Raw genomic sequence first — 20,713 nt, forward strand, 5'->3', positions numbered from 1 at the left:
CAGCGCTCCCTTAGGCGTGTAATACACGGTTTGGTTTTCTTTTCAGCACTGAGATTCTCATTAAATTTCTATAAACACTTCGCGCTGGGTAGACGTTACGCTTTGCTGTGGTACTCACATAGCCATGAACCACTTCGCAATATCTATGAAGAGGTCGAGCAAGAAAGCGCTTGAAGCATGATGCAAAAACACATATTACATAATGCATCTCCAAAAGATATGACAAATTAACTCCATTTTAGGCATATGTAGAGGACTACGAGCTTATACAAGTTCGAAACAAGGCTGTCCTATAGTTAAGACCAGAAAAGCTAAACGATTGACTCTCTTCAAGCGTCATGCACCTCCCTCATCCGACGCCCTTCCCCTTGCTTTTATGTAATGTGGTTGGTCCTGCATATATGACCACAGCACTTTATGCGTCTCACCTTACGACAGGTATCAGTGTCTGACCACGGAGTTGGAAGTCATTGGAGAGGAAAAAAGCGCATAAAAAATTGCGGTAGTGCGCTAAATATACCATATTTGGTACATATACCAACGAAAAAAGGGTCTGTTTTCTCCCTTCGCAGAGGAGCTGGGCGTGGCCAACCCCGACTACTACAGCTACCTGAACCAAAGCGGAGTGTACAAGTTGGAGGGAATCAACGACGCCCACGACTTCCAAGAGACTCTGGTCAGTGCTCTATTTAGCTGCACGGCTAAAATCTAAACAAGCAAGTCTGTGGTTTTTCATGCCAAAACCACGATCTGATTGTGAGGCACGCCCCAGTGGGGGACTCCGGAACTATGTTGACCACCTGGAGTTCTTCAACGTGCACCTAAATCTAAGTACACGAGCGGTTTTGCATTGCACCCTCATCGAAATGCGGCCGCCGCGGCCAGGATCGCACCCGCTGCCTCGAGCTCAGTGCCATAGCCACTGTGGGTTACACCGGCGCGTCGTCAACATCTCGTAAGTCAACAGAAACCGATACTTCTAGAAAATGCTAGGAAGAAAAGAAACAGTTTGAAATCCACCGGAATGTGGTCCTGAAGCTAGAAGCAAAACCTCATGCGGGTTCATGGAAGGAAGCGAAAAAAAAAAGAGGGAAAGGCGGAGAGGTCAGCCAGTGGAAAAACGGGCTGACTATTCTGTGATGGCGTAAGCGGCAGGTGGTAGGGAATGAGGCATGATAGAAGGAGATGAGATAAAACACAATTTAAGAACCCATGCTCATAAATGTGTACCTAGGGTGGTCTATACAAATGTCCCAGCGTTCCTTCTTCCGACAGGGGCCGATTGCCCATTCTATCTAGCGTGATCTAGAGTCTGTTTCTAGGTACACTGTAGCGAGGGAAATCGTGTTGACCCTTTTCGCGGAGCAGTTTGTTCCAAAGAAACGAGATGGCGCCTTCGGCGGCGCGCCGTACGTCGCCTCAGCGGCTACGCACGACTATGAAACCATTGACGCTTCTACCTTGCTTCTGTGCGATCAGCTGTTGGAAATGCAACTGAGGTTTCGCCAACACACTGTGCTCTAATCATGCTGGATTGAATTATGTGAATTGAAGACGTGTGCAGAAGTTGGCTGCATAATTAGTGACTGGCATATTAAGAATTGTAATGAATATGTGGGGCCAAGTTCGCGGACCGCTACTGCAACTATACGTATGTGTTTCCGGCACTTCGAGAGTACATTGTACGGCTTTCCTCGAGGATACAGAAATTTGCTCATCTGCCAGCGCTGTATTGCTAATCTCCAAAGAAACGGCTTCAGCCCCGGCACGTCGGCAAGAGTGAGTACCGCTCGTTAACCAATGATAAAGGGAGTAGCGCCGCTTCCTGTCATAGTAGGTTTCGCGCACAGTATCTACACACATCTATACCCCAACTGGCACGGAAACTTACGCCCACTCTTTCGCCAACGTGTCAAGAATAAGTGAATGGGCGCAGAATTGAATATATGCGCACTATATACTCACATTAAATGACGGTAATACACCGATAGCGCACGAATGGTCGAAGCTGAATGTTTCGCGATGGTCCACAAGAGTGAGCGAGTTTTTGGCGATAATACGTCTTTGCTACAAGGTATTACAATGTACAGAACAGCTACGTTTCAAGCCTTGTGCGCAGCAAGAACAAATCTCACAGAACTGAGCTCACCCGGCAGAAAATAATCAGATAGTGACCGCACCGAGAAACTTTACTGAGTCAGAAACATGACAAGTCGCTGCTTGAAAATATTTGCCAAAAAGAACGAAGAGCAAAACACGCTAATCCTTATTCAATTGATGAGCGGAGAGTTTGGATATCTTGGAATACATATTTAGCCCAGATTTTAGAGCAAGCGTCATATACGCCGCTCGCGCCGTTTCCACGTAGCTTAATCAGCTCCGAAAACGCTTTTGCATGTCCTCTGAGGATGTGGCTAAAGCTTCGTCTCGTCCACGCAGTCAGCGTCTACGATATCTCTCGAAACAGAGGTTCGCTAAGCCGCAGTGCCGTCATATACATCCATTGTAAACACGGAGGCAACGGAGGCAGTTGAGGCGAGCAATATGGACGTGTCACCACGTGATCAAACATGGCAGCCCCCATGGGCTCGCCGCGAAAAGGGTCAATAGGCAATGCGTGATGCAGAGCTGCCAGTCGCACGTAGAGCTGTCGGTTATTACGACGCAGATTGAGTAGACATTCGTGAACGCCACGCCGAGTCACAGGCTGCAGATAATTAAGCGTTGCTTCAGTTGGTCGTATCCCAGGTGGAAACCTGAGTTGCACGCGGCATTAAAACTACGGAGACTAATGTTGGTAAAATCAGTCGAGCTCCACGTTGCGAGTGTTGCGAAGCCTTGTAGCTGCTGCGTCCGTTCTCATCAGTGCACAATGTGATGGGCAGGTCAAGTGGCCTTATCTGCACGGTCGTTGCCGGTGATGCCGAAATGACCCAACATTCATTAACAGACGATGTCGTGACCATTATCGATTGGGTGAGGATAAATAGTATCTTGATAGCAACTAGTTGTTCATCAGGTCTCTGACGAATCAGCGACATCAGAGACTGGAAAGCTGCTTTGGAGTCGCAGAACATGGACCGTGAGTCTGGCGATTCCGGGGTTCCGGGTCCACGGAAACTAGTCTTGTTTACGATGCAGAAAGAAGTTACCGATTGCGGCTACAATGATACTTCGTTCAAGAACGTGATTTATTTGAGTTACGCGCCCCCTCAATATATCCGAGTAACTTCGAAAAAGTAACCGTGTACCTTTTCTTGGCTTACCGTCCTCTCGAAATACCTGCCCGAATTGCAAAACCACGCGCGCATTATGATGAGCCGTTGACTTGGCTCGCGAACAAGCAGCGCCATTCCTTACTTTAGCGTTCCTCTCTGCTCCTCTGGCTCCAGCATTTTCTCGCCTCCGAAGAGGGAACTTCGTGTTCTGCTTCCTCCTAATTATCTTTCCAGCTCCCTTGCCCCCCACCCCTTACTAACGAGGGAGTCAAATAGCTCCAAGGTTTTCGTGTTAGGAGGCGCCAAAATGCGAGCGTTATCCCGGATTCGCCGCACCTTGTCGGCTTTCTTTTAGAGCTTGTTTTCTATTCACTCTGCAGATAAACTCGAGAGGCTTTTCTCTTTTGTGGCGATGCGTCGGGGGAGCTCTTGATAGGTTCGCCTTCTTTTCACTCTAGTTTCAAGACGTTGATTCTGGAAATGGGGGAGTCTCGAGGCGCACCCTTCCCGTTCTGGGTCGCTGGATTAGGCGCTGGATCGGAACTAATGCGCGCCCACCCTTTATATTCGCGGCTTCGGTTTCCGGTGGGGCTTTGTTTGAGCTTCGTTTGCATATCTTGGCGCCGTTGCGAGTTTCGTAGCAGCTAGAAAAGGTCACCCTGTGCGATGACTTTGTGGGCTTGCTCTTATCCACTGCATGAATGTCCCAGGAGAATTCTCCACCTCCACTCTATCGACTCACACCTTGCTATTACTTGAGGAAATTGGCCACGAAGGTTACCGTAACTCGTTATGCTGTTCACGCGTCATATATATGCGTGCAGTGAACTCTTCAAGAGCTCATAGGCATCTTTATTATTTTTTTTCTTTGCCCGAATTTTATAAAACTGGTTCCAAACGCCAGCATCTGGGAGGAAAATGAGTTTTGTACTAACACAGAGGTTCCCAGGTATTTCCACTGACACATTGTGTCGCCTTAAACTGTGAACTTCCACACTAAGCTGTTGAAGGTACTGAAGTCTATACGACCTTTTAAGGTGGTAAATAGTTGCTTTAAAGCTACACACACACACACACACACACACACACACACACACACACACACACACACACACACACACACACACACACACACACACACACACACACACACACACACACACACACACAACACACACACACACACACACACACACACACACACACACACACACGCACGCACGCACGCACGCACGCACGCACGCACGCACGCACGCACGCACGCACGCACGCACGCACGCACGCACGCACACACACGCACGCACGCACACACACACACATACATACATACATACATACATACATATATATATATATATATATATATACATACATACATATATATATATATATATATATATATACAAGGAAATGACATTTTCGATGGTTGGTTATAAACACGGTTCCCCTGTCGCAAAATCCCGATGCTTTGAACCAAGGGCGCGAGCATAAAATAAGAAGGCAGAGTAAAACACCTTTACGAAATTCTCTCCTGCAAGCCAGTGCTTTGACAGGCTTTGCGCGTTAGGCGCGTCCATAGCAACAAGTTACTTATAAAAATTAAGTGAGCAGTCGCACCTCCTAGCTGACGCCGAAAATAGAAATTAGGGGACGCGTTCGTCGTCGAGATTTGTCGACTTGTCACGCGGAACGTTTCTGTATTTCGCGAGCTTTCTTTCGGGCTTGGGGAAAAAACATTCATGCAGCACGTATTGAGCAACAAAACGCTGGATCGGGAATTTCTCAGGATGGTCTACAATCTCCTCATTGACACTTTTTGCGACCCAATGTAATGTTTTAGCGGTTGATTAATTAATAATAACTATTTATGTAATTAGGAGAAATAAAAGAAAATCGGACTTTCTCCAAGCAATGGCAAACAACATTACCTTGGTTCTGCACAGCTAGGTCGCACTTCCATATTTTCTAAATTTGTGGCACAACTTACGCGGGACACGCGGCATAATAGTCAAAAGATCGAGAATTGTTGGAAGGAATCGCAGTATAGGCACTTTTCTCGACTACGGTAGTACACAAATATCCGGTTTGTGGCTTGACAGCTACGTTGCTAACGTGTTTCGTTGAATCACGGCAGCGCGTAGCCTGATGCCCATCAAACTGTCTCGCTGACATAGTCATCCCCGTTCCCATATATTCTTCTGCACGTGACATGACATGCAACACGATTCGCGGGTTTTGTCCTGCTGGTGAATAATCTGACTCTTCGCGATGTATCGGGTCGGGCGACGAGTTTTCAAGGCACCGAATCTTTCGAGAAGCACACTAGCTTCGTTAATTATCTTATTTCTTACGCTTTAGATCAGCACAAGCGTGCCATTCATTCGCAGTCACAGAGCACGCTAAGCTAACTTAATGCTAAGTCTTGCACGCAAACCCGCTTGTCGGCGACCGCATCAGCATCGTGGTAAACGTGCGTGACCTAGCGAAGCAATTCCGGAACTTGAAATGTCTCCTTTCTCTCCTTCTTGCAGAAAGCCATGACGGTGATGGGCATGAGCGAGGACGAGCAGACCCAGTTCCTGCGCGTCGTCATGGGCGTCCTGCACATGGGCATGATCACCTTCGTCGAGAAAGGAAACTACGCCGTCGTCGAGGACGAACAGTGTGAGTGACACGCGTGATCATAGCTCGCATGTGTAAAGACGAGGTGTAAAGAGACCAGGTTTAAAGAGCGGCAGCTGAAAGTAGGCAGGTATAGGGGCGTTAATGGCAGGAGCATCCGTTTCGTTACCCCACGCTGGGAGAGGTGCGCGGAGGGCCAAAAGACGGAGAGAAAAGTCCCCTAAAGAGCCACAAATGTATTCAGATACGCTGACACAGATGTTCGCATGAAACGCGCGAGGTTTTACGAATGTCATGAATACGCGTTCCCATCAGTTGGATGCTATTTCCATCAGGCATAACCTCTAATCGAGCGAGATTATTGACAAGCTGGTGCTTGCTCTCGCAGTTCTCTCAATGAAGCAAACTAATCAGTGAGATAACTGCATACAAGAACAACTTTCTCGGAGTACGGCGACGCACTTGAGAATCGTATCTGTACACGCGACGGCCGCCTTCACGACGCTAAAGATCTGTAGCGCATGCAGAACGTGGCTTCGATGCGCAGCCTACAAAAGCGAGGGCCGACTTCGAGTAAAGCGTGTCAATGAGTCGGTCAGCAACGCGCGCATAGTGTGCAAGCTTCAGCAAAACAATTTTAGATGATACTAATCTAATCACGCCGGTGCAAAGCTGGCACAGTACTTATTCGGATAAGCACGGAGGAGAGGAAAGACGGGAAGTGTACTTGTCCTCCATCCCTCAAACCCCGTGAAACTTGCCCGAAGTGCTGATGTCGTCGTCGTCGTCATCATCATCATCATCATCTTGTCCACTTCCGGACGAGTGCTTCTCTCAGCGATCTTGAAGTACCCCTGTCTGGCGTCGGTTGATTCTATCCTATGCCTGTCCATTTCCTAATTCCATCACACCACCAAATGAGTGTCGCTACACTCCTTAGAAATCAGCCGTGGGACTCACTTCGGCCACCGTAACGGCGCTGTTATCACGCAGCGCTAAATGAGTGCGCTGACAACGGCCGAACTAACGTCGGATATACCATGTTGTACGTGGTTGGAGCAGGAGCTTAGAAGCTGACGCACCAAGATGTAGCGAAATGTCTTCCAGCGTTTCCGGGCACACCATATGATGATGACCGGAAGTTCGTTCGCCTCCACGTTCTTCCATGGCCCGTTTCCCCCCAGAGGCGAACGAGTTCGTTCGCCGAACCCTTTCGCCTCTGGACGTCGACAACAAGGTCAGCATCCCCGCTCGCAATAAAAAGCGTTAAACTGGATAACTTTTCAGAGACCAGCACTGTGTGAGAAAATACAGAAGGGGGACGGAGAAAGCGAAAGCTTAACAGTCATGTTTGAGAGGAGGATCGCTTAGCGACTTTCGGTTACTCTGCGCTACTCAGTGCATAGGTATTTTTAGCTGCGCCTATATATGTACTGACGCGGCAAAAGGGGGTAGAGAATGCACACGCGTGTGGAAACACCGGTTTTCGTTACTGGTTTTTTTTTTTTCTTGTTCTTGCCATGCTGCCAGCGCGAGACGAAAGAGAACTCAGAGTGAGAGAAAGAAAAAAAGTTAAGAAGAATAGCTGCTAATCCTTATCGGTAATGCTGAAATGGGTATTTGCCTCTCGCTAACCGAAACGGAAAGAATACTGGAGTGCCGGTATCGCATGGGCTCGCGAGCTCCCAGCGACGGGCCGGCGAGACCTCTCTGCGGGCCCTTCTAGTCATTACGCGCCGCGCACGACCAATGGAGCGCAGGCGACTTGGAGCTGAACTATTGGCTCGAGACCCCCTCCCCTTCTTTCCTTGCTCCTTCCTTTATCCTTTCTTCTTTCGCTCTTTCATTTGTCCCTTCTTCTTTCCCTTCCCTCTTGCTTCTTTCTAGCTTTCTTTCTTTTTGCTTATTTTGCTCCTCATAAGACGAGCGTTTAGGTTCGACAGAAAACAGTGAGCTGTATTTTGCGTTCCTTAGCGCACCCACAGCTGGCACCCCGACTATTTCTGACTATTCATCCTTCTTTTAATTTTTTCTTTCTTTTTTTTGCCCTTCTTTACTTTCAATCGCTTCCTAATAAGTATACCGAAGGAACGATAGCCGGTGTGGGCTGCCGTGATATCTGTTCATAACGCCGCTCATTCCGATAAGACAGCGGGAAAGGGGAGCGGAGCGAAAGCAGGAATAACCAGGTGTTTGGCGTGCAATTTACTCCCATAAGCGATTATTGCTTTTATTGAGCGCCGGTTTTGAGGCGTTATACACGTCGATATTCTACATAGTGGCTGGGCCTGGCCTTCGCTCCTTGCCTTCGGTCCTATATCCTTTCTTTTCCGACTTCTCTTATTAATCCATGTAATAATCTCCATTTATTCTTGGCCCTTCGTGTAATCTTTTAAAGAGGCTTTTTCTTTTCTTTCTTTTTATGGCACATTTTTGTCTGTCTCGCTTTTGTGTCAAAATAAATAGGTTTTCGTGTGGGTGCTTTAGTTAATTGCGTAATCAAGGAGTACAGGAGGTACACGTAAATATTTTGGAAAATATCTACAAAGATTCCAAAACTACCTTGTTTCTCCACAAGAAAATGGTCAGGCAAGGAGACACAATCTCTCCAATGCTATTCACGTCATGGTTAGAATAAGTATTCAAGCTATTATACTGGGAAGGCTTAGGAGTGAGGATCAACGGCGAATATCTCGGCAACCTTCGGTTTGCAGATGACGTCGTCCTGTTAGTGAATGAGGACATTAACCGAGAAAGCGTAAGAGTAGAGTTGAAGGCAAAGGTAATGTTTAATTGCCTTGATCGCCAAATTCATGATCGCCAGTCAGCCTCTAGAGTATGTGCAGGCATATGTTTATCCAGGTCAGTTACTCACAGTCCCGCGACCATGATCATGAGAGGAAAGTTACACAAGAATAAAAATGGATTGGAGTGCATACGGCAGGCATTGCCAAATCCTGACTGGGAGCTTTCCACTGTCGTGGAAAAGAAAAGTGTGCAATCATTGCATTCTCCCGGTGCTAACATATGGGGCAGGAACTTGAAGGTTAACAAAGAAGCTCGAGAACAAGTTAAGGACCGCACAAAGAGCGATGGAACGAAAATGTTGGGCGTAACGTTATGAGACATGAGAGCGGTGTGGATTAGAGAGCAAACGGGCATAGCGGATATTCTAGTTGACGTTAAGATAAAAAGAAATGGAGCACGGCAGGTCATGTAATGCGTAGGATGGATAACCGGTGGACCATCAGAGTTACAGAATGAGTGAGTGAGTGAGTGAGTGAGTGCGTGCGTGCGTGCGTGCGTGCGTGCGTGCGTGCGTGCGTGCGTGCGTGTGTGTGCGTGCGTGCGTGTGCGTGCGTGCGTGCGTGCGTGTGTGCGTGTGTGTGTGTGTGGTGTGTGTGTGTGTGTGTGTGTGTGTGTGTGTGTGTGTGTGTGTGTGTGTGTGTGTGTGTGTGTGTGTGTGTGTGTGTGTGTGTGTGTGTGTGTGTGTGTGTGTGTGTGTGTGAGAAAGAAAGAGAGGAGTAGGGTTCGTCTGCCTAAGCTACGCGGTGCTAGGTAGCTAACGATTGATGAAGTCCTTATACTAAAGGCAGCACACCGACAAGTATGAAGTATGACACCGCTAACATGAATTTATATTTAACCTGAAAATAGGAAGACGCATTGGTCTTGTTGGAGGTAAGTGATTCGTCTATTGTATTAGCCAGAATGAATGCCATCGAAGCAAGACGTATAGCTCGAAGAGTGCAAAGTCGGCCTTAGGCGAAAGGAAACCAGAAAGTAGACACAGACGCCGAAGAGCAGAGTTAATTGCAGAGCGGTGACTTCGAGGTCATTAGACGACCTTAATACGTTGGAGGTAACGACGGTTAAGCTACTCACTCGAGCTTAGAAAGCAGTGCGTTGAACGGGTGCTAAATGAAACGAGAACTTAAGCTAGACTATTTGATAGGTGATATTTTGGCACTGTAGGCCAGAAAATGACGTACTCTAACACTTCCACAATAGCTTCGCGTAACGTCAAGATTTCGCGGTGGCAAGGTGACAAACATACTGACAAAGAAACATAAATAATAACTTTCAGTTCTTCCAACTTTCTTACACAAAAAGGACACAAATGCTTTGTAAAGCATGTTACATCACGTAAATGCGTCGTTAGAGCTCGGCGTTCTGTTCCCCTACTAATCAGCAACGCTTCATCCACGAAAGAAATGCACAGTTTCCAAGGAATAACCTGCCAATATATCCAGAGGTAGCATATTTTCTGTGGAGCAGCTTTTAAGAGAAGCTGTCCCATTCTCTCCTAATTCGCTTTTTTAGTCGCGAGCGACCGTCGGAATAAGGAATTTTGGGCAAGTGAATTGCCGTCAAGTTCAACCTGTCAGCTTCCGGAGACAACCAGAGATGTCGTTGTCAAAAGCGCCTTCGTGTTCCTCGCGTTTCCTTCTGCTAGCTGTCATCACTGCAGACGCGCCACCTTGCAGGTACTTAGTTATCTTGTAATTTTCTTTGTAGATTCCCTCGCCTGGCAACAATGTGACAGGGGTCCCCAGTGTTTGGTCTTTGCTCGTCATCTCGATTTTCTGTTCAGTTATGTTAGCTTTTGGCGAGTAGGTATCGATATCTTAGGTATTAAAGCTACCCGTGCTCCAAAAAAATTGGAGGACGCTTAAGCTTCGCCTTTAAGAGTGGAACGCGAAAGCGTTATCGGGACCCGTTCGCATCGCATTTTTCTTTGAGTCGGTTTCACTGCAACACAGAACGTGGGAATGCCAGCTTACATAGACCAAGCTTACACCGATCCCCTTAATGTCTGTTTCACTTTTAAACAGAAATGTATTTCTGGGAAGACGTTTTTCCAGGGGCAATATAAGTCGTCTTATATTAAAATGTTAATGCCCTAGCACCTTTTTTTTATTATTTTAATAATTGTTTGCTATTGCCCCGACGTGCGCGCGTGTCCAAAACGCATTGGGCAGGCCAAGTCCCAATTTGACCTGCCGAGGATGTGAGCGCCATCTGGATAAGATTTTTGCAAGTAGCATACCCGAGCGCGCCGCTGTCGGTATGGTAGAAATGCTTACAAAAGGGGTTTGTGTTTGAGTTTCCTCGTAACAGAATTATGTTTTCTCGTACATTCAAATAACAGTCCGACGCCACCATGTCTGTATATTATGGTTAAGTCGTACTTTGCCATTTTTCTGACGGATTTCACTGTGAGAAATTCAATTTTTGTTCACTAACACCTTGCGCCACGCGGAGGACCTGCGAGGTCGGGGTGGTTCGGAATGATTTTCTCCTGCACTAACACCTTGCGCCACGCGGAGGGCCTGCGCGGTCGGGGTGGTTCGGGATGATTTTCTCCGCCACGGATGCCGACGCCGACGCCGACGCCGGATTTTCTGCGACAGGGGACCCTTAACGCTGTCGCGTTAAAACGTGCCCCAATGTGCCTTGGACAAATCTCATCACTGGTTCTGTCTTCCGCATTGACGTCTCGTATTCCTTGCTCGAGAACACTCAAGAGTCGCGCTGTGTGCTTGGAGCTTGGGGGCAGCGGCGGTATTGCTTTGGGCGCCACGAAGGCGCTCTTAGCCTTTATCAGAGACACTGGCCGAGACCAGACATTCTAGTTACTTGCACTGCGTATGCTTGTGTTTGTTGTGTGCGTGTGTACTAGTTATATAATTGCATCACCATTGCCATTGGAAGTAGCATGCTAGGCGAACATTGGCCAGGCAAACATATCGATCCAGCCAGCATCCATTAAAGAATGTCACAATCTCTCCTTCAAGAAAACTGGAGTGGTGAAACGGCAATAGGGATGGCAAAAATGCAGATCGTCCGAGACCCGGCTTGCTTTCCCATTTTCATTTTTTATTCCACAACACAGACGACGCAAAGACAAGGAACAGACGGCCATGCAATATGAGCGACGGAAATATAGAAGTTATAAGCGAGTACAAGTTAACGCAGCCTGTTCATTCTCCTCTCTCTATTATTTCCTTTGTTCTTTCTCCTTTTTCTGTTCTTTCTCCGTCCGCGTTAATATGTGCTGCTCGTTTTTAACTTTCAAATGTTTACAATAGCGAGCAAAAGCCGGAAGACCCCAGATGTTGCGAAAAAAAATATTTTCTTTTTTTCTTCGTAGGCTTAGCATTGTAGGCGGGAATCAAGTGGTACATCCCATACGTGCTCGTGTTCGCGCCAGTGTAACGCATGGAGACAGTTCCTTATGGCACCGGTTGTGCTAAAGGAAATTTAATTCTTTTTGCTTATGCCGTGGTCACTACATTTCTTGCTCCCGTCTGTATCAACTCGCCCAAAACGCTTTCCGCGTGTTCCTTGTTATTTCATATTCTAGCTACAGTAACAGCGTATATGGTACAGGGCATACGAAATTAACGGACGAAACGCTGTGCGTTCATTCCGTTTGGCCTAACCTAACTATAATATGCGCCAACCATCCTGAATTTACACATTTTGGAATTTCATATTTGCTCGCATTGCTCGCTTCTTTCTCGTCCGTTTTCGTCTGCGCTGTGAAATTATTAATTTATAAAATACCAGCGAGTCCGTTTCGATGTCTGCTAGCATGAACAGACAGGGCAAAACACAGAACGCGTGACGCTCTGAATCGACAGCAGAGAAAAAAAGAGAGGGAAAGATGTGAACGCTAGCTACAGTGTATAAAGACCTGCTGGGGTTAGGGGGCGTAAGGAATGAAATACCACGGGAAGAAAGACGAGGTATAATAAAATAAATATTACTACAGACCAGGAGGTCGAGATAAGACAAACTAAAAGAGAAGATTACAGCAGGCCTGTAAGCGGCAACTAAACTTAATTTGCCTTACTATTCGCCGGCGCCACAAACTCTGTTGTTGAGAACTCGTTAAGAGTAACAGTGGCTTGTTGTCTGCTCATATATATATATATATATATATATATATATATATATATTTTTTCGTAGTTGTTACTCTCAATCCTATAGATAGCTCGTCATACACTACGTTATTTGGTAACGAGTTCCCACATGTGCGATGATGATTAGAAAGGAACATGACCACTTTTCTTCAGCCGGCATTGCGACAAAGCTGTAAGTTCCGCCGTTAGCGCAACTGCGATCATTGTGTGCCGGCTGTGTGGCTCAACGTGGCAGTCGTGAATGCCTGTCCGTTTCGCACTGTTCTGGCCGAGAGCACCGACTGTGACATCTGTGGCAGCTCTGTGGCAGCTAAATGACATTCAGGCATCTCCTTTGAGGCTATATAACACTTTCTGCACAGTGTGAAGAAGACAGTTCCCGACCGTAATCACAAAGCTGAAATTCCCTCATTGCCGAAGGGGAGGATCCTGGTCCACTGGTGCGGAGGACAGCTATCAGCACTGAGATCCTTGAACGCGTTAGCGGGCTCCTTGAGAACACGCGGACTGGCGTCACAGGCTGTAAGAACTCATACGCAGTTCTTAGATTCTGCTCTCACACTTTATTTTTACAGGGAAGCTGTACATGCCTAGGCTGAAACACTCGTGGTCCGACCACAGAAACCCTCCGGCGGAAATAAACTTATCGAAAACCTATCGAAAACTCGCGTCTCGTTTACTTAGTATATGCCAAAATTGGCATGAAAGGGTACGAATGTATGACTAACATGTCTGATAGGTCATGACATCAATACCATCACATGGTCGTCAGTTACGTCACGATTAACGATAATAAATTTACGTACGAATAAAATTCAGGCGTCTATCCCAGCACCTTCTCCTATAATGCTTCGCGCACAGTTATCGAGAATTCGGCGTAGATGTAACAAGAACTATCCTAAAATGTCGCCGATGCTCTGATGCGTTATCTTGACATGCGCTATTGTAGACGTGGCTCCTGATGGGGATAGTATTCCAGTCCGTTTGCCCTATCGTCCCAGTGCAGGAGACCAGCCGGACCTTGCATTGGCTAACTACTCTGTCTCACCTTTTCTCTTCCCTTTTTTTTCTATCTCTCTCTCTCTCTCTCAAATTAAAGGACTGCTTTTCCTCTATCGACATCCTGACGATAAAGCTGTTGATTACGCCACAAGCACAACTGGGAACCCGATTTCGCCTCCTCAGGCAGCTCATTAAGTAGCTCTTGACACCCCCCTCCCCCCTACCCCCCACCCTATCTCTGTCTCGGCCAAGCCCACCCGGGTTTCGCCGCGAGCAGCAGAGTTAATTGTCCGCACCCGCGCGCTTCCAATGAGATTTAATTGGGCTAGGAGCTAACGGGGGTGGTTGCGCCTCTCTTAATTGCTTCTTCTTTCTGTTTTTGTTCGTTTTCTAGCGTTCCTGTTTTACCTCATTTACATCGCTTTGTTTCAAACCCTTGCCGGCTCCCGTTCCCTAATTATTTTCCTTTCCTGTTATCCCCCCCTACCGACGTCTCTCCTGATTTCCCGCTCGCTTATTAACCTTACAGTAATCCATTCGGAAAGGCCCTCTATACTATTGCTCATGTCAGCCCCCTGTACGTACTTCTCCTTACTTTTTCTCTCTCCTGACCCAATAGCGTTCGAAGTGCGAAGGGGTATTCTTTTTTTTTTTCTTTGTGTGTGTGTGTGTGTGTGTGTGTGTGTGTGTGTGTGTGTGTGTGTGTGTGTGTGTGTGTGTGTGTGTGTGTGTGTGTGTGTGTGTGTGTGTGTGTGTGTGTGTGTGTGTGTGATGGTGTTGTACCTTCACCCCTTCGTCTGTTTCTTCCCGCCAAAAACATTTAGTCCCGTTTTCTGACCTCAGCGTTCGCTGGCGTAACCGATTCGAAGCGGTGTATGCGGCGATCCTGATACAATAACTCGTAAAGTGCAAACATTTGTACTTCACTGAGGGAGGCGACTGAAACGCCTATTTCGTGGAAAACTGAAACCGTCGTCGTTTCGTTCTTGTTATTCCTAATGTTCGGTACCTTGGCGCCCCAGTGTCACAGCGTTTCTTCGTGCTATGCTTTTTTTTTTTCATCGAAGTAGTACGAAAACTTGCTATAGCGTCGTAGGTATGGCCAGGGTCGCGTGGCAGCATGGTACAGCGCTTGCCGTTGTGGTTTAATCTTCCTTTGCGTCACGCATGAGGCGCGGTGTACGGTCGGAACCCAATTTTGTTCCTTCGGTGTAAACACGTTGCCCTTAGTAACAAGTTCACAAAAGTTCTCAGGTACATTTCCGCCGCACAAGTGCTTCTCGCCCACTAGTTCAGTTTTGTTCCGCCGTGGCTAATGTTATTAGCCTTCCTTATCGGGCACTTTCTTGTTTTTGCCATCTTTCTGTGAACACTCGCTTGGAACAAGGCGTCTCGGGAGGTTTTCTTTTCTCTTTTTTTTTTTTTTTTTTTTTGTGACGAGGTGGGACAAATTTGGCCTGAAGGCTGCATACGTAATATCAAAGACCCGGTGCTTCCGCAAGCGGCCGTGCGCAAACTCGCAACGAGTTGCGCAGAGAAAGAAAGGTTAACGCTTAAGTAAAGAGCGCGTGTTAATATTCGCATGTAGTTACAACGCAGCGTGTCGGTTATGCCCTTGAAGAAGCCCGTCGCGGCGCGCTGCGAGTGCACTAACTGCAGTAAGGGGCGTGTGGGCGTTCATGTGCTAGTTTCTAAAATTAGCTTTGGGGCCGGTCTTACGAACTGCGTTGCTGTCTGGAACCACGTGGCATCGTAATTGTTACTGCAGGCTCGAGCAACCGGACGCGCGTTATTGTCTTCACTTGCAGATGAATTTGCTTCCTACACTTCGAACAAATGTTGTTCTGTTTTGTTTTTTTCCAAGGAGAGTTTTGTTATTTGCAGAAAGTAGTCTGTGTCTATATCTCGAGGGAGTCGAAACAAGGTTACCTGCTTCTCTTCTCAATGATGCAGGGGAACTTTTTGTTCATGCATGCTATTATAGTGCGTCTGAGGGCTGCGAAACCAGCGTAATCGCTTATCTGATAACGATGTCAATGCAGTGGTGCTATATATATATATATATATATATATATATATATATATATATATATATATATATAGAGAGAGAGAGAGAGAGCGGTACGACGTTATACGCGTTATTTCGTTACAGCCGTTCGAACAGTAGGACTCTTGTCCTGGACGCCTTGAAAGAGTGATGTATAAGCGTGTGGCTTTGTGACATGGTTGACAATTATAGAAACAACTTTTGTGAATTGGTTCTTGTTCCTGAGCTCGACATCTCGAGCTTTGGGCCAAATATTTGAGCTATAGGGGATAATTTTCGGGTGCTAAATTTCGCAGAATGAAAGGTTCGAAGTATGTGTTTCGTGACAAAGAGTGAGATCTTCATATCAAAACTAAGTCGTTTACCGCGCATGTCTTTCGGTTCCTGCCTGTCGCGAACACATTTCCCGCTTCTCGCCTTCGCTTTGAACGTTGGGACGGTCGCGACGCTATACGCGATCAAGCGAAGTGAACGCGCCGTTGCAGTTTGCGATAAACCGTCATCCCCGCACCAGAGAAGCCCGGAGCGAGGTGACGTTTCGTATACAGTGCGAGAAATGCGCGGTTTGCGAACAATGTACCGTATAAAGCGCAACCTCCATTCTTACAAAACTGAATCTCCTTATCTTCCGAAGAAGAATCGCTACTGCTGGAGCTTTACAGAGCTCCAACAGTATACCATCACCGCCACATATATACCAGGTGTTTCTTTTTCAGCAAAACAAACTGGTGGGCTCGTTGGTATTGCATGCTGATAGTTTTTAGTGTAAAGGAACGCACGACACGAAAGAAGGCACACAGGACACAGTGCTGTGTCATGTGTGCCTTCTCTCGTGTCGTGCGTTTTTTTTTTTTTTTTTTGCGCTAAAAATTAACGTGTTTCTTTTTATGCGGAACACTTTCTTTTAGAAGAAACTGTCATATCTAGGACCCTGCCGTTATTTTCGATATATGCTACATGGCTATAGGCGGACATTAGCAGGAACAAAATATTAAGCGATAATTTAGCTAATTACCTAAAATGTGCTAATTAACTTTATATTATTCACTTTAGGGCACACGTTGTAATTGTGAAATTGAATCGGAAGAGTATTAAACTCTGCTTAGAAGAAAACTTACAACCAGCACCACCATTCAAGATGTCGGTCCCCAAAAAAATCTGCTTAAAAGATGCCTCGGCGTTTCAGTTAAGATCGTCCCGAACTGTTATAGGTGCACTTTTGTGAAACTTAGCTGGAACGCCAATCTATTTCGTAGCACTTCACTTGGTATTATATGTTCTAGATTTGTCCCCCTGACTCGCCGGGGTAGCTCAGTCAGCTAAGGCGTTGCACTGCTGAGCACGAGGTCGCGGGATCGAATCCCGGCCGCGGCGGACGCATTTCGATGGAGGCGAAAGGCAAAAATGCCCGTGTGCTTGCGTTGTAGTGCACGTTAAAGAACCACAGGTGGTCAAAATTAATCCGGAGCCCTCCACTACTGCGTGCCTCATAATCAGAACTGGTTTTGGCACGTAAAACCCCGGAAAGAAGAAGACTTAGCCCCCTGGAGTGTTAGCCAGCTCCCCCCCCCCCCCCCCAAAAAAAAAAAAAAGTAGATGAAAAGATATATATCGGAGCTACCGCGGCGGTTTAATTTTCCATGAGTTACGAAAGTGGAACTTTCTTCGTCAGGTGGGCGTGTCAGTCTCCGTTCTTTTTGCGCACCACAGTGGCAACGAGTATATGTCAGGAAAAAAAAAAAAAAGAACTATTCTCACCTCCAAATGGGTGAGGGCACGTGAGCTTCTGGCAGGGATTTCTTTTTCTTTGCATTTCCTCCTCGCCCCCAAACTTCGGTGTTCAACCTTACTAACCAGGTATCGAACGTGCATGTCTGTTAGGCGTTAACGTACCCTCAGCCGTATATACAGGGTGTTTCCCTTAACTTGGGCGAAACCTTAAAAATATGCAAATGCCACGTAGCTAGACACAACCAAGGTAATGTTGTTTGCCGTCGCTTGGAGATACTCAGAATATTATTTTCATTCCGCCTACTTACATTATTACTATTAATTAATTAATTAATTAACTTCTCAAATATTATAATTCGATTAAAAGTGTCAATGAGAAAATTGTAGAGCAACATGAAAAACTTCCCTTACAGTTTATGTTGCTCAATACATGCTACATAAAAGTGTTTTTCCGAGCCCGAAAGAAGCCCGCGATTACACACATAATTGCCGCACGACTGGCCGCTCGAGGCACTTTGCGTGTATTCGCGGGCTTTCGCGCTCGGAAAAACTTTTTATGTAGCACGTATTGAGAAACAGAAAGCTGTATCGGGAGTTTCTCATGTCGCTCTACAATGTTCTCACTGACGCTTTTTATCTAATTATAATAATTGTGAAGTTGATTAATCAATTAAGATTAATTGTGTAATTAGTTGGAATGCAAAACATAATCCGAGTTATCTCCAAGCAACGGCAAACAGCAGTACCTTGATTCGGTCCAGTTACGTGGCCATTTGCATATCTATTATTTCGCCCAAGATAAGGGAAACACCCTCTATAAAGGTATGCAAGAAACATAACTTCACGGTTATCTTCCATTTTATTGCTCATCAGTTTTGGTCGGTCGCAAACATTCGCAAACACGCAAACGCATGTGAACCGAAACTTTCAATTCCACGATGCGCACTGAGCCAGAGGTCACATTTCTTTCGAGGCTCCCGCAATCCGTAAACTCTTAACCGCCAACAGTACGACTACGGGAACGCGCTCCCCTATATAAAGGCCAGAATAATAACATAAAGGTTGTTTCCGCGGCGACCTTGCCACACACATTCGGACATGCCGCGGTGACAAATTAGTCGGGCGTGTGCTAGCGCGGTGCCTGTCTCTATACGAGCACTTTGCATCCGCTCAGAAGTTCGCTGATGCGCTCCCTCATTAGCAGACGGCGTGTTTAGGCGGTCTGGGACGGGGCCTCTCCGAAGCTTGTTAACTGCGGCGCACCTTGCTCCCCGGCCCCGGCGGCTGGCACCCGTCGTTCGTGCGTGAGAACTACGCCGACTTCGTGCTCTACAACGAGCATTCGCCGGAGAGCTGCCAATGCAGAACCCGATCACGCCGCCAGAAACACACGCTCGCGTGCGTGATCGATGTGTTACGGAACGGCAGCCGTGGCTGTCTCCTCTCTGTCAAACAAGTGGAGTATTCCTGTTCGCCGCTCGTAATGCAGCCCTTCATCGTGCTAACTCTAGAAATAGATGTAGTAACTATAATTGAACTATCTCTGCTAATAGTTAATTAAACTCTGCTAGTAAAACTAACACGGCGCTATACTTCTATGGCGTCGTGCTATGTACAGCTTGTGTTCTTAATTGCGCCTGCCGTTTTCCTTTTTCTTACAGCGATTAAGTGTTGCTAGGGGGACTTCGTCCTGCCTTTGTATAGCGAACTGCTGTGGCCGGAAATTGTCACCACCATCATATCGTCATCGTAGAACCCAGAGGGTACAGTAGTAAAACAGTACACTGTATTGTTAACGGCACTGTTGAATTCGATCTTGGAGATGTCAGCCAAGACAATAGGATAAAAAAAGGAATTTAAAAGAGGGCTAAGGAGGGGGGGGGGGGGGGGGTATGACAGCGGGCGATGATGGTATCTGGCAGATATCGCCCTGTGTCGTTTGCTATGCTGTTCCTGTCACAATACACAATATACTTCCTACGTTTACCACCTGCATCAATCACAGTACATGTACGAAAAGTGGGCAACAAGACTGAATCGCGCTTAAATCATCTGAGCAGCTTGGATAGCGTCATCTTGTACCCACCCAGGCAGCAAACACGCAGTATAAAGTAAGGCAGACAACAAAAGTTGGTCGCAATTTATTTTTTTCGGCGACTTAGTATACGACAATAAAACGAGAAACCCGTTTCCGTTCCTCGCTTTGAGAAGAGATACGACTTGGCAGGAGACAGAAGCGCTGTTTCCTCAGTTTATGCATATCGTTGAGATCCTAACTCGAACCGAGGAACGCACTCGAGTCTTAACCAGAGTCGTCCGCAGAAACACGATGGTGCAACGGCGGGAGCTCGACTCGTTTTGTCAGTCTGTCCGCCGACGCGAGCGAGGAAGTCGAGCTTGTACGAATCATCGTGGCGGCCCGGTCGGTTCTCCCAGCTTCCCGTGCCGCAGAATCAGTCGACGGTTCGCCAAACTCAGTACACCACTGGCCGCAGCTGTTGCTCTCGCCGCCGCATTATCGAGCGAGACAGGACAACTAGACGGCGATGGAAATGTTTCGTCATACAACAGACGGCAGACAGCGGAAGAATACAAGGGGGCCTCTAGAGAGAGAGAGATGCATTTTCTTGCTATTTCCTCGTACGCCTCGTTCTGGCCATCCTCATCTCCACGCCGTCACCGTCGTCCGAGCGTGGAAGAAGAAAAGGCGTTCGTGCTCGACGGGACGTGGCGACTCCTGTTTTTCCCGGTGTAGCGCCTATTTGCGCGATGCGGAAAACAGATAACGTGTGTGTGTGTGTGTGTGTGTGTGTGTGTGTGTGTGTGTGTGTGTGTGTGTGTGTGTGTGTGTGTGTGTGTGTGTGTGTGTGTGTGTGTGTGTGTGTGTGTGTGTGTGTGTGTGTGTGTGTGTGTAAGAGAGAGAGGGGGAGAGAGAGCCAGAAAACGTGGAGGCAAGGCTGTGGCGCGCCTCCGCCTTCAGCTTGCAGGCTGCAACATCGGCAAGCGAGCGAAAGCATCGACCTACAGTCGCGGCGCGCCACTTCACCACAATCAGCAGTGGAATGGCGCTTGTTTTTCTGGAGAGCGAGCTGAGAAGGTTGGTGCTGGGCGGTTGAGCACACGAGATGGCTACGCGATAACAGGAGAGGAGGATACGGCAGGGG

General features: G+C 47.2%; 1 protein-coding gene across 2 annotated transcripts in view; it reads left to right on the forward strand.

The window, feature by feature from the left end:
- Positions 1–20,713, forward strand: part of LOC119442615 (unconventional myosin-Ie) — a 356,792-nt gene that overhangs the window by 280,902 nt on the left and 55,177 nt on the right. For both annotated transcript variants that reach the window (XM_049662263.1, XM_037707556.2), the window contains exons 9-10: positions 573–676; positions 5,750–5,882. In XM_049662263.1, coding sequence (XP_049518220.1) covers positions 573–676; positions 5,750–5,882 — 237 coding nt within the window. The remainder of the gene's footprint in view (positions 1–572; positions 677–5,749; positions 5,883–20,713) is intronic.

This window comes from Dermacentor silvarum, chromosome 2, assembly GCF_013339745.2.
Source record: "Dermacentor silvarum isolate Dsil-2018 chromosome 2, BIME_Dsil_1.4, whole genome shotgun sequence".
Classification (NCBI taxonomy): domain Eukaryota; kingdom Metazoa; phylum Arthropoda; class Arachnida; order Ixodida; family Ixodidae; genus Dermacentor; species Dermacentor silvarum.